We start from the raw sequence: 12,427 nt of genomic DNA, 5'->3' as shown, positions 1-12,427 counted from the left end.
AAACCAATCCTAATCCCAATTCCAATTCCAACTCCAACCCCAATTCCATTTCCAGCCCCAGTCCCAATCCCAATCCCAATTCTAATCTCAATCCCAACCGATACCAATGCCAATCCTAATTCCAATTCCAATCCCAATTCCAATCCCAATCCCAACTCCAACCCCAATTCCATTTCCAGCCCCAGTCCCAATTCCAATCCCAATCCCAACTCTAATCTCAATCCCAATCCTGATGCCAATGCCAATCCTAATCCCAATCCCAATCCCAAAACCAATCCTAATCCCAAAACCAATCCTAATCCCAATCCCAATCCCAATCCCAACTCTAACCTCAATCCCAACTGATGCCAATGCCAATCCTAATCCCAATCCCAATCCTTATTCCAGTCGCAATCCCAAAACCAATCCTAATCCCAATTCCTAATCCCAATTCCAATTCCAACCCCAATTCCATTTCCAGCCCCAGTCCCAATCCCATCCCCAATCCCAACTCTAATCTCAATCCCAATCCTGATGCCAATGCCAATCCTAATCCCAATCCCAATCCTTATTCCAATCCCAAACCAAACCCAATCCCAATTCCAATTCAAATTCCAACCCCAATTCCATTTCCAGCCCCAATCCCAATTCCAATCCCAATCCCAACTGTAATCTCAATCCCAACTCTGATACCAATGCCAATCCTAATCATAATCCCAATCCCAATCCCAATCCCAATCCCAATCCCAGCCCCAACCCAGCACCGAGGACCCAGGGAATGCCTGGATGAAGTCAAGGCCAGATTTCCAGGAAAAATTCCTCACCCAGAGTTTGGAAAACCCCTGGAAAATTTTTCCTTGGAAAACACCACAATTCCCAAAACCTCCAGAATTCTGGGAAAAACTCAAAAGAGGGGAAAAAACAACGGAAAAATCCCCACAAAACTGGAAAAAACCAAGGGCGGGATCAGCGCCCGGAGCTCCATCCCTGCCCTCTCTGGGTGATTCCCAGCTCTGCTCCCGGCCGGAATTCTGAGGAATTCCATGGAATTCTGCGGGATTTGATGGGAATTCCATGGAATTCCGAGGGATTCCCGGGAATTGCGTACCTCTCGATGACGTGGATGCCCATGATGAAGGGCTGCAGCTCCGGGCTCGAGGGGTAGCAGAGCTTGCACTTGGTGTGGGCGCTCAGCACGGAGCCGTCGCTCAGCGTGAAGCGGTACGAGGGGCTGAAGGCCCTGCCAGGGTCATCACTGAGGGGAAAAACACTGAATTCCAGGAAAAAACATGGGAAAATCCCAGGAAAATCCGGAGAAAATCCCAATCTAATTCAAAAACCCCAATTTAACGGAAATCTGATCCCAAAAACCCCAACAGAGCACAAAGAGGATTAGCGCGGAGCTGTCGCTCAGTATGAGGGGGATGAGGGGCTGAAGGCCCTGCCAGGGTCATCACTGAGGGGAAAAACACTGAATTCCAGGAAAAAACATGGGAAAATCCCAGGAAAATCCGGAGAAAATCCCAATCTAATTCAAAAACCCCAATTTAACGGAAATCTGATCCCAAAAACCCCAACAGAGCACAAAGAGGATTAGCGCGGAGCTGTCGCTCAGTATGAGGGGGATGAGGGGCTGAAGGCCCTGCCAGGGTCATCACTGAGGGGAAAAACACTGAATTCCAGGAAAAAACATGGGAAAATCCCAGGAAAATCCGGAGAAAATCCCAATCTAATTCAAAAACCCCAATTTAACGGAAATCTGATCCCAAAAACCCCAACAGAGCACAAAGAGGATTAGCGCGGAGCTGTCGCTCAGTATGAGGGGGATGAGGGGCTGAAGGCCCTGCCAGGGTCATCACTGAGGGGAAAAACACTGAATTCCAGGAAAAAACATGGGAAAATCCCAGGAAAATCCGGAGAAAATCCCAATCTAATTCAAAAACCCCAATTTAACGGAAATCTGATCCCAAAAACCCCAACAGAGCACAAAGAGGATTAGCGCGGAGCTGTCGCTCAGTATGAGGGGGATGAGGGGCTGAAGGCCGTGCCCCGCGTCATCACTGGGGAGAAACACACAGAATTCCAGGGAAAAATATGGAAAAATCACAGAAATTCCTAAGAAAATCCCATGAAAATCCTGAAAATGAGAATAAAACTAAGGGAGGAGCAGCACGGAGCCGTCGCTCAGCGTGAAGCGGTACGAGGGGCTGAAGGCCGTGCCCCGCGTCATCACTGGGGGGAAACACAGAATTCCAGGGAAAAATATGGAAAAATCACAGAAATTCCTAAGAAAATCCCATGAAAATCCTGAAAACGAGAATAAAACTAAGGGAGGAGCAGCACGGAGCCGTCGCTCAGCGTGAAGCGGTACGAGGGGCTGAAGGCCGTGCCCCGCGTCATCACTGGGGGGAAACACAGAATTCCAGGGAAAAACATGGAAAAATCCCAAGAAAATCCTGACAAAATCCTAATCCTATCAAGAAAACCCCAATTCAATGAAAATCTAATCCCAAAAACCCCAATAGGACCCAGGGAGGATCAGCATGGAGCCATCGCTCAGCGTGAGGAGGACAAGGGCCTGAGTGCCCTGCCAGGATCATTACTGAGGGGGAAATCACCTAAATCTCAGAAAAATCCTGGGAAAACCTGAACTAAATCCTGAGAAAAATCCCAATTGAATCCAAAAAACCCCAATTCAACTAAAATCTAATTCCAAAAACCCCAACTGGGCACAGGGAGGATCAGCACAGAGCCGTCGTGCAGCGTGAGGGGAATGAGAGACTGAGGGCTGTGACCTGCCTCATCACTGAGGGAAAAAACACTGAATTACAGGGAAAAACATGGAAAAATCCTGAGAAAATCTCCAAAAAATCCCAATCTAATTCCAAAAACTTCAATCCAATTCCAACTTGATCCCAAAAACCTCAACAGGGCCCAGGCAGGATCAGCACAGAGCGCTCATTCAGCATGAAAGGGATGAGGGGCTGATGGTGGTGCCAGGGTCAACGCTGAGGGGAAAAACACTGAATTCCAAGGATAATTGTGCAAAAATTTTAAAAAACTTTATGAAGATTCTGATAAAATCCCAAGAAAATTCTAAAAATCATGAAAGATCCCCGGGAGGATCAGCACAGAGCCGTCACTCAGCCTGAAGGGGACAAGGGCCTGAGGGCCCTGCCAGGGTCATCACTGAGGCAAAAAACGACTGAATTCCAGGGAAAAACATGGAAAAATCCCACCAAAATCCAGCTCCAACCCCAAAACCCCACCACCACCCACAAAAAACCATCTTACCATCACCACCTCCCCAAAAAAACCCTCAAACCCACCCAAAACCAAAAAACCCCACACGCCGACCCCGCCAAAACGCCGCCGCCATTTTCTCCTCCTCTTCCCAACCTGCGTCGGGAACAAAAAAAAACACCCCAAAATCCGGGGATTTTTCCCACTTTTTTCGCACGGAGAAGATTCCCCGGGGGGAAAAGGCATTGGGTACCTTCCTGAAAGAGCTGCTTGGCGTAGGAGGGCTCGCGGCCCTGGGGCTGGAAGAAGGCGTAGATGCATTTGCGCACCAGATCCTCCCAGCCCGTCCGGCCGGCGGCGCGCAGCGAGCTGGTGTCGATGGAGATGATTTTTCCTGGGAGGGTGAAAATAAAGAAAAAAAAAAGGAGAATTTGGGGAGATTTGGGGGATTTGGGATGTTGGGAGCGGTGCGAGGAGTTGTTGGAGGAGGTTGGGGATGGGGTTGAGGGTCTGTGGAGCCCACCCCGAAGCATTTCGGGATTAATGATGGATCGAAAGCCATCCAGAAGGGTTTTTATGGAATTCAGGGATGGAAAAGGGAAGAGATTCCCAGGGGATTCCCAAAATTCCTTCCCATAGATGAGTCAGGATGGGGATGGGTTCAACGCCAGGGTGGGAGAGCTGGGAATGGAGGGAATTCCCTGGGAAAAGGGAAAAATGGGATTTGGGAAGGAATTCTGGAATTCCCAGAGAATCCCTGGGAGTGTCCAAGGAAAAGTTGGAAGAACCTGGGACTGTGGGAATGGGATGGGATTGAAGGTCCATGGATCCCATCCCAAATCATTCCGGGATTCTGGGATCAAGGATCCATCCTGAGGGATTTTTATGGGATTTTGGGATGGAAAAGGGAAGGGAGACCCTTCCTGGAGTCCAGAATTCCCAGGGAATTCCCAAAATTCCTTCCCAGAGAGGAGCTGGGATGGGGATGGATCCAGTGCCAGGCTGGGAGAGCTGGGAATGGAGGGAATTCCCTGGGAAAAGGGAAAATGGGATTTGGGAAGGAATTCCCAGAGAATCCCTGGGAGTGTCCAAGGAAAGGCTGGAAAATCCCGGAATTGTGGGGTGGGAATGGGATGGGATTGAAGCTCCATGGATCCCATCCCAAACCATTCCGGGATTCTGGGATCCAGGACACTCAGGATCCATCCCCAGGGATTTTTATGGGATTTGGGGATGGAAAAGGGAAGTGAGATCCCCGAATTCCAAGGGAATTTCCGAAATTCCTTCCAGAAGATAAGTTGGGATGGGGATGGGTTCAATGCCAGGCTAGGAGAGCTGGGAATGGAGGGAATTCCCTGGGAAAAGGGGAAAATGGGATTTGGGAAGGGATTCTGCAATTCCCAGAGAATCCCTGGGAGTGTCCAAGGAAAGGTTGGAGCACCCTGGGATTGGGACTGGACGCGATCGAATCTCCACAAATCCCACCCAAACCGTTCCGGAATTCCACCGCTCCCACCTTTCGCTCCAGAGCCCCAAAATCCCGGGAATTCAGCCCGAAACCCCCGGGAGTGTTTGGGATGTACCTGTGGTGTCCTGCTTGGTGACGAAGGACTCGCCGGGCGCCGGGGCGGCCGGGCGCGGCAGCCGCCGGGCGATGCAGATCAGACACGACTGGAAATCTGGGAAAAAGCACCGGGAAAAACGGCGGGAATGGCGGAACCGCCCCGGCTCCCCGGAGCTCGAACCTCGCTCCCTCAGGGATTGCGATCCCTGCCCTGGGAAGCGCTTCCCTGAGGAAATGGGATGGGATTCCCTGAAATTCCCTGGGAAAAGCTCGGGGGGATTAACTGGAGAGGGTTCTGGGGGGTGGTGGAGTTGGGATAATGAAATTCCAGGGATTGCTGGGATTTGGTGCTAAAACACCGGGATTTGGGCCTTCCGGGTGGGAAATCCTGTGGGAATTGTGGGATTCATCCCGGGAATGCGATGGGAGAAGAGAGATGGGACAGGGAAAGGGGATCCGGCCCTGTCCCCAGTCCCAATCCTGGGCCTGCATTCCCATTCCCATTCCCAATCCCATCCCAATCCCAATCCCAATCCCAATCCCAATCCCAATCCCATCCCAATCCTGCACTGCATTCCCATTCCATTCCTTCCCACCCTAAACTTAATCCTAATTCTGTTTTCCCATCCAAATCCCATCCCAATCCCAATCCATCCTATTCCATCCTATCCCACCCCAATCCTGCACTGCCATCCCATTCCCCTCCTGCTCCATCCCAATCCCATTCCCAATCCCATTCCCATTCCCAATCCTGCTCCATTCCTTCCCACCCTAAATTTATCTGAATTCTGTTTTCCCATCCCAATCCCATCCCAATCCCAATCCATCCTATTCCATCCTATCCCACCCCAATCCTGCACTGCCACCCCAATCCCATCCCAATGGCAATTCCAATCCCAGTTCCAAACCAAACACCAATCCTGCTCCATCCATCCCATCCCATCCCATCCCATCCCATCCCAATCCCAATCCCAATCCCATCCCATCCCTGCTCTGCCATCCCATCACAATCATCCTGCACTGCTATTCCATCCCAAAACCCAATCCCATTCCAATTCTGCATTCCCACGCCACCCCAATCCTGCACTGCCATCCCATTCCCCTCCTGCTCCATCCCAATCCCAATCCCAATCCCAACCCATCCTATTCCATCCTATCCCACCCCAATCCTGCACTTCAATCCCAATCCCAATTCTGCATTCCCATCCCCTCTCAATCCCAATCCTCTCCCATCCCATCCCAAACCTCATCCATTCTGCTTTCTCATCCATTCCCAATCCCAATCCCAATCCCAATCCCAATCTGCAATCCAATCCCACATCAATCCCAACCCCAATCCCCATCCTATCCCAATCCTAATCCCAATCCAACCCTGCAATCCCATCCCACATCATCCCATCCCCTCTCAATCCCAATCCTCTCCCATCCCATCCCAAACCTCATCCATTCTGCTTTCTCATCCATTCCCAATCCCAATCCCAATCCCAATCCCAATCTGCAATCCAATCCCACATCAATCCCAACCCCAATCCCCATCCTATCCCAATCTAATCCCAATCCCAATCCTGCAATCCCATCCCACATCAATCCCAATCCCAATATTCATGCCATCCATCCTAATCCCAATCCCAATCCCAAATTCCCAATCCCAAATCCCCAATCCCAACCCCACCTTCGCCCTCCTCCTGGAAGGTGCGGGGCTGGCTGACGGTGAAGCACTGCATGGCCTTGTAACCCTCAGCTCCAACACCAACCCCAAATCTCAAATCCCAAATCTCCAAATCCCAAATCTCAATCACACCCCAATCCCCAAACCCCAAATCCCCAATCCCAAATCCCCAATTCCCACCTTCGCCCTCCTCCTGGAAGGCGCGGGGCTGGCTGATGATGAAGCACTGCATGGCCTCGTAACCCACAACTCCAATCCCAAATCCCCAAATCTCAAACCCAAACCCCCAATCCCAAACCCCCAAATCCCAAATTCCCAAAATCCCCAATTCCCACCTTCGCCCTCCTCCTGGAAGGCGCGGGGCTGGCTGACGGTGAAGCACTGCATGGCCTTGTAACCCAAACTCCAACCCCAACCCCAAATCTCAAACCCCCAAATCCGAAATCTCAAATCCCCAATCCCAAATCCCAAATCCTAAATCCCAAATCCCCAATCCTCAATCCCAATCCCAAATCCCAAATCCCCAATTCCCACCTTCGCCCTCCTCCTGGAAGGCGCGGGGCTGGCTGATGATGAAGCACTGCATGGCCTCGTAACCCACAACTCCAATCCCAAATCCCCAAATCTCAAATCCCAAATCCCAACCCCAAACCCCCAAATCCCAAATTCCCAAAATCCCCACTTCCCACCTTCTCCCTCCTCCTGGAAGGCGCGGGGCTGGCTGACGGTGAAGCACTGCATGGCCTTGTAACCCAAACTCCAACCCCAACCCCAAATCTCAAACCCCCAAATCCGAAATCTCAAATCCCCAATCCCAAATCCCAAATCCTAAATCCCAAATCCCCAATCCTCAATCCCAATCCCAAATCCCAAATCCCCAATTCCCACCTTCGCCCTCCTCCTGGAAGGCGCGGGGCTGGCTGACGGTGAAGCACTGCATGGCCTCGTAACCCACAACTCCAATCCCAAATCCCCAAATCTCAAACCCAAACCCCCAATCCCAAACCCCCAAATCCCAAATTCCCAAAATCCCCAATTCCCACCTTCGCCCTCCTCCTGGAAGGCGCGGGGCTGGCTGACGGTGAAGCACTGCATGGCCTCGTAACCCACAACTCCAATCCCAAATCCCCAAATCTCAAACCCAAACCCCCAATCCCAAACCCCCAAATCCCAAATTCCCAAAATCCCCAATTCCCACCTTCGCCCTCCTCCTGGAAGGCGCGGGGCTGGCTGACGGTGAAGCACTGCATGGCCTCGTAACCCACAACTCCAATCCCAAATCCCCAAATCTCAAACCCAAACCCCCAATCCCAAACCCCCAAATCCCAAATTCCCAAAATCCCCAATTCCCACCTTCGCCCTCCTCCTGGAAGGCGCGGGGCTGGCTGACGGTGAAGCACTGCATGGCCTCGTAACCCACAACTCCAATCCCAAATCCCCAAATCTCAAACCCAAACCCCCAATCCCAAACCCCCAAATCCCAAATTCCCAAAATCCCCAATTCCCACCTTCGCCCTCCTCCTGGAAGGCGCGGGGCTGGCTGACGGTGAAGCACTGCATGGCCTCGTAACCCACAACTCCAATCCCAAATCCCCAAATCTCAAACCCAAACCCCCAATCCCAAACCCCCAAATCCCAAATTCCCAAAATCCCCAATTCCCACCTTCGCCCTCCTCCTGGAAGGCGCGGGGCTGGCTGACGGTGAAGCACTGCATGGCCTCGTAACCCACAACTCCAATCCCAAATCCCCAAATCTCAAACCCAAACCCCCAATCCCAAACCCCCAAATCCCAAATTCCCAAAATCCCCAATTCCCACCTTCGCCCTCCTCCTGGAAGGCGCGGGGCTGGCTGACGGTGAAGCACTGCATGGCCTCGTAACCCACAACTCCAATCCCAAATCCCCAAATCTCAAACCCAAACCCCCAATCCCAAACCCCCAAATCCCAAATTCCCAAAATCCCCAATTCCCACCTTCGCCCTCCTCCTGGAAGGCGCGGGGCTGGCTGACGGTGAAGCACTGCATGGCCTCGTAACCCACAACTCCAATCCCAAATCCCCAAATCTCAAACCCAAACCCCCAATCCCAAACCCCCAAATCCCAAATTCCCAAAATCCCCAATTCCCACCTTCGCCCTCCTCCTGGAAGGCGCGGGGCTGGCTGACGGTGAAGCACTGCATGGCCTCGTAACCCACAACTCCAATCCCAAATCCCCAAATCTCAAACCCAAACCCCCAATCCCAAACCCCCAAATCCCAAATTCCCAAAATCCCCAATTCCCACCTTCGCCCTCCTCCTGGAAGGCGCGGGGCTGGCTGACGGTGAAGCACTGCATGGCCTCGTAACCCACAACTCCAATCCCAAATCCCCAAATCTCAAACCCAAACCCCCAATCCCAAACCCCCAAATCCCAAATTCCCAAAATCCCCAATTCCCACCTTCGCCCTCCTCCTGGAAGGCGCGGGGCTGGCTGACGGTGAAGCACTGCATGGCCTCGTAACCCACAACTCCAATCCCAAATCCCCAAATCTCAAACCCAAACCCCCAATCCCAAACCCCCAAATCCCAAATTCCCAAAATCCCCAATTCCCACCTTCGCCCTCCTCCTGGAAGGCGCGGGGCTGGCTGACGGTGAAGCACTGCATGGCCTCGTAACCCACAACTCCAATCCCAAATCCCCAAATCTCAAACCCAAACCCCCAATCCCAAACCCCCAAATCCCAAATTCCCAAAATCCCCAATTCCCACCTTCGCCCTCCTCCTGGAAGGCGCGGGGCTGGCTGACGGTGAAGCACTGCATGGCCTCGTAACCCACAACTCCAATCCCAAATCCCCAAATCTCAAACCCAAACCCCCAATCCCAAACCCCCAAATCCCAAATTCCCAAAATCCCCAATTCCCACCTTCGCCCTCCTCCTGGAAGGCGCGGGGCTGGCTGACGGTGAAGCACTGCATGGCCTCGTAACCCACAACTCCAATCCCAAATCCCCAAATCTCAAACCCAAACCCCCAATCCCAAACCCCCAAATCCCAAATTCCCAAAATCCCCAATTCCCACCTTCGCCCTCCTCCTGGAAGGCGCGGGGCTGGCTGACGGTGAAGCACTGCATGGCCTCGTAACCCACAACTCCAATCCCAAATCCCCAAATCTCAAACCCAAACCCCCAATCCCAAACCCCCAAATCCCAAATTCCCAAAATCCCCAATTCCCACCTTCGCCCTCCTCCTGGAAGGCGCGGGGCTGGCTGACGGTGAAGCACTGCATGGCCTCGTAACCCACAACTCCAATCCCAAATCCCCAATTTTATCCCAAATATCCCGTCACGTTCTCCGACATGAACGGGATCCAACTCTTCAAGGTTCACCACAAAGACAAACCTGTCCAGGGCCTGAGGAGGGAAAAACCGGGAAAGAATTCCAAGGTTTCATCACAAATATCACGAAAATTGCTAAGAATTCCAAGGTTTTATCCCAAATATCCCAAAAACGGGAAAGAATTCCGAGGTTTTATCCCAAATATCCCGTCGTGTTCTCCGACACGAACGCGATCCGACCCCTCCCAGTTGAACATGAATAAAAACCCGTCCAGGGCCTGGAACCGGAAAGAATTCCAAAGGTTTTATCCTGAATATCCCAAATATGGCAAAAAATTGCAAGGTTTTAACACAAGTATCCCAAAAATGGGAAAGAATTCCGAGGTTTTATCCCAAATATCCCGTCACGTTCTCCGACATGAACGGGATCCAACTCTTCAAGGTTCACCACAAAGACAAACCTGTCCAGGGCCTGAGGAGGGAAAAACCGGGAAAGAATTCCAAGGTTTCATCACAAATATCACGAAAATTGCTAAGAATTCCAAGGTTTTATCCCAAATATCCCAAAAACGGGAAAGAATTCCGAGGTTTTATCCCAAATATCCCGTCGTGTTCTCCGACACGAACGCGATCCGACCCCTCCCAGTTGAACGTGAAGAAAAACCCATCCAGGGCTTGGAACAGGAAAGAATTCCAAAGGTTTTATCCCGAATATCCCAAAAACGGGAAAGAATCTCAAGGTTTTATCTCAAATATCATGAAAACAGGAAAGAATTCCAAGGTTTTATCCCAAATATCCCGTCACGTTCTCCGACACAAACACGATGCGCCCCTCACCGTTCACCACAAAGAAAAACCCGTCCAGGGCCTGGGCAGGGAAAAAAATGGGAAAAATCCCAAGGTTTCATTGCAAATAGCATGAAAATTGCTAAGAATTCCGAGGTTTTATCCCAAATATCCCGTCACGTTCTCCGACACAAACGCGATCCGACCCCTCCCAGTTGAACATGAATAAAAACCCGTCCAGGGCCTGGAACCGGAAAGAATTCCAAAGGTTTTATCCTGAATATCCCAAATATGGCAAAAAATTGCAAGGTTTTAACACAAGTATCCCAAAAATGGGAAAGAATTCCGAGGTTTTATCCCAAATATCCCGTTGTGTTCTCCGACACGAATGCGATCCGACCCCTCCCAGTTGAACACGAAGAAAAACCCGTCCAGGGCTTGGAACCGGAGAGAATTCCAAAGGTTTTATCCTGAATATCCCAAAAATGGGAAAGAATTCCAAGGTTTTATCACAAATATCACAAAAATGGGAAAGAATTCCAAGGTTTTATCCCGTCACGTTCTCCGACACGAACGGAATCCAACTCTTCAAGGTTCACCACAAAGAAGAACCCATCCAGGGCCTGGAGTGGGAATGGAATTCCAGAGGGGGATCACGGAAGGGGAGGAGGATGAAATTCCAGAGGGTGTTCCCGGAGCTGGGAATCCTTGGTCGTTCCACGGAAAACATGGTGGAGACTTGACCACGGAGAAGGTTCCTGCAAAGCTTCATTGGGGCTGCAGTCAGGAATTCCAGGATTCCACTTGGGATCCAAGATCCACCTCGGTTGTTGCCGGATTTGGGTCCTCAGATCCCAAGATTCCAGACAGGATCCAAGATTTGGAATCCCTCAAATCCTGGGATTCCAGTCGGGATCCGAGATCCATCTTGGTCATTCCAATGGACTCCCATGGATTTGGCTCCACGAGTGTGGAGAAAGTTCTGGCAAATCTTCACTGGATTCCAACTCTGGGAATTCCAGGATTCCACTTGGGATCCAAGATCCACCGCGGTCATTCCAAAGGATTCTCATGGATTTGGGTCCTTGAGTGTGGAGAATATTCCACGGAAAATCGGGTGGGTCCTTGAGTGTGGACAACGTTCCGTGAAAGTTTGGCTGGATTCCTGCTCTGGGAATCCCAGGATTCCAGCTGGGATCCAAGATTTGGGTTCTCATATCCCCAAATTCCAACTGGGGTCAAAGATCCACCTTGGTTATTCCTGGAATCCCAGGATTCCAACCAGGATCCATGACGCACCTCGGTCATTCCAATGGATTCCCACGGATTTGGGTCTTTGAGTGTGGAGAAGGTTCCTTCAAAGCTTGGCTGGGTTCCCGCTCTGGGAATTCCAGCATTCCAGTCGGGATCCAGGATCCACCGTGGTCATTCCAATGGATTCCCATGGATTTGGATCCTGGAGTGTGGAGAAGATTCCACGGAAAATCGGTGAGGTCTTGAGCGTGGAGAGCGTTCCATGGAAGTTCAGGTGGATTCCTGCTCTGGGAATCGCAGGATTCCACTTGGGATCCAAGATCCACCTTGAGTTTCAAAGATCCAATTTTTCTTTCCTCGATTTGCATCCTTGAATCCCAGGATTCCAGACGGGATCCAAGATCCACCTTGGTCATTCCCATGGATTTGGCTCCAGGAGTGTGGAGAACATTCCCTCAAAACTTGGCTGGGTTCCCGCTCTGGGAATCCCAGGATTCCAGCTGGGATCCAAGATTTGGCTCCTCATATCCCAAAATTCCAATCAGGACCAAAGATCCCCATTGGTCATTCCTGGAATCCCAGGATTCCAGCCGGGATCCAAGATCCACCTTGGTCATT

The 12,427-nt window shown here is 51.2% G+C and overlaps 1 protein-coding gene across 1 annotated transcript; it reads right to left on the bottom strand.

Moving 5' to 3' along the window:
- Positions 1 to 945: 945 nt before the first annotated feature.
- Positions 946 to 7,398, bottom strand: LOC115949193 (nuclear receptor coactivator 1-like). Its single transcript, XM_031065667.1, has 5 exons — positions 7,344 to 7,398; positions 4,806 to 4,901; positions 3,476 to 3,616; positions 2,366 to 2,381; positions 946 to 1,219 (listed from the first exon to the last, which is right to left on the bottom strand). Exons 1-5 carry the CDS (start codon positions 7,393 to 7,395, stop codon positions 946 to 948), a joined length of 579 nt encoding a protein of 192 aa, XP_030921527.1. The 5' UTR covers positions 7,396 to 7,398.
- Positions 7,399 to 12,427: the final 5,029 nt, after the last annotated feature.

Source organism: Geospiza fortis, unplaced genomic scaffold, assembly GCF_000277835.1.
Source record: "Geospiza fortis unplaced genomic scaffold, GeoFor_1.0 scaffold738, whole genome shotgun sequence".
Lineage (NCBI taxonomy): Eukaryota > Metazoa > Chordata > Aves > Passeriformes > Thraupidae > Geospiza > Geospiza fortis.
This window is presented reverse-complemented; position numbering and strand designations above follow the sequence as displayed.

What these genes read in the sequence shown, in the direction of transcription:
- LOC115949193 (XM_031065667.1), bottom strand. Translation starts at nt 7,395, where the DNA reads ATGCAGTGCTTCACCGTCAGCCAGCCCCGCGCCTTCCAGGAGGAGGGC. An exon ending in CTTCCAGGAGGAGGGCGAAG is followed by an intron (nt 4,902 to 7,343) that starts GTGGGAATTGGG and finishes GCTTTTTCCCAG; the next exon opens with ATTTCCAGTCGTGTCTGATC. An exon ending in CACCAAGCAGGACACCACAG is followed by an intron (nt 3,617 to 4,805) that starts GTACATCCCAAA and finishes TCACCCTCCCAG; the next exon opens with GAAAAATCATCTCCATCGAC.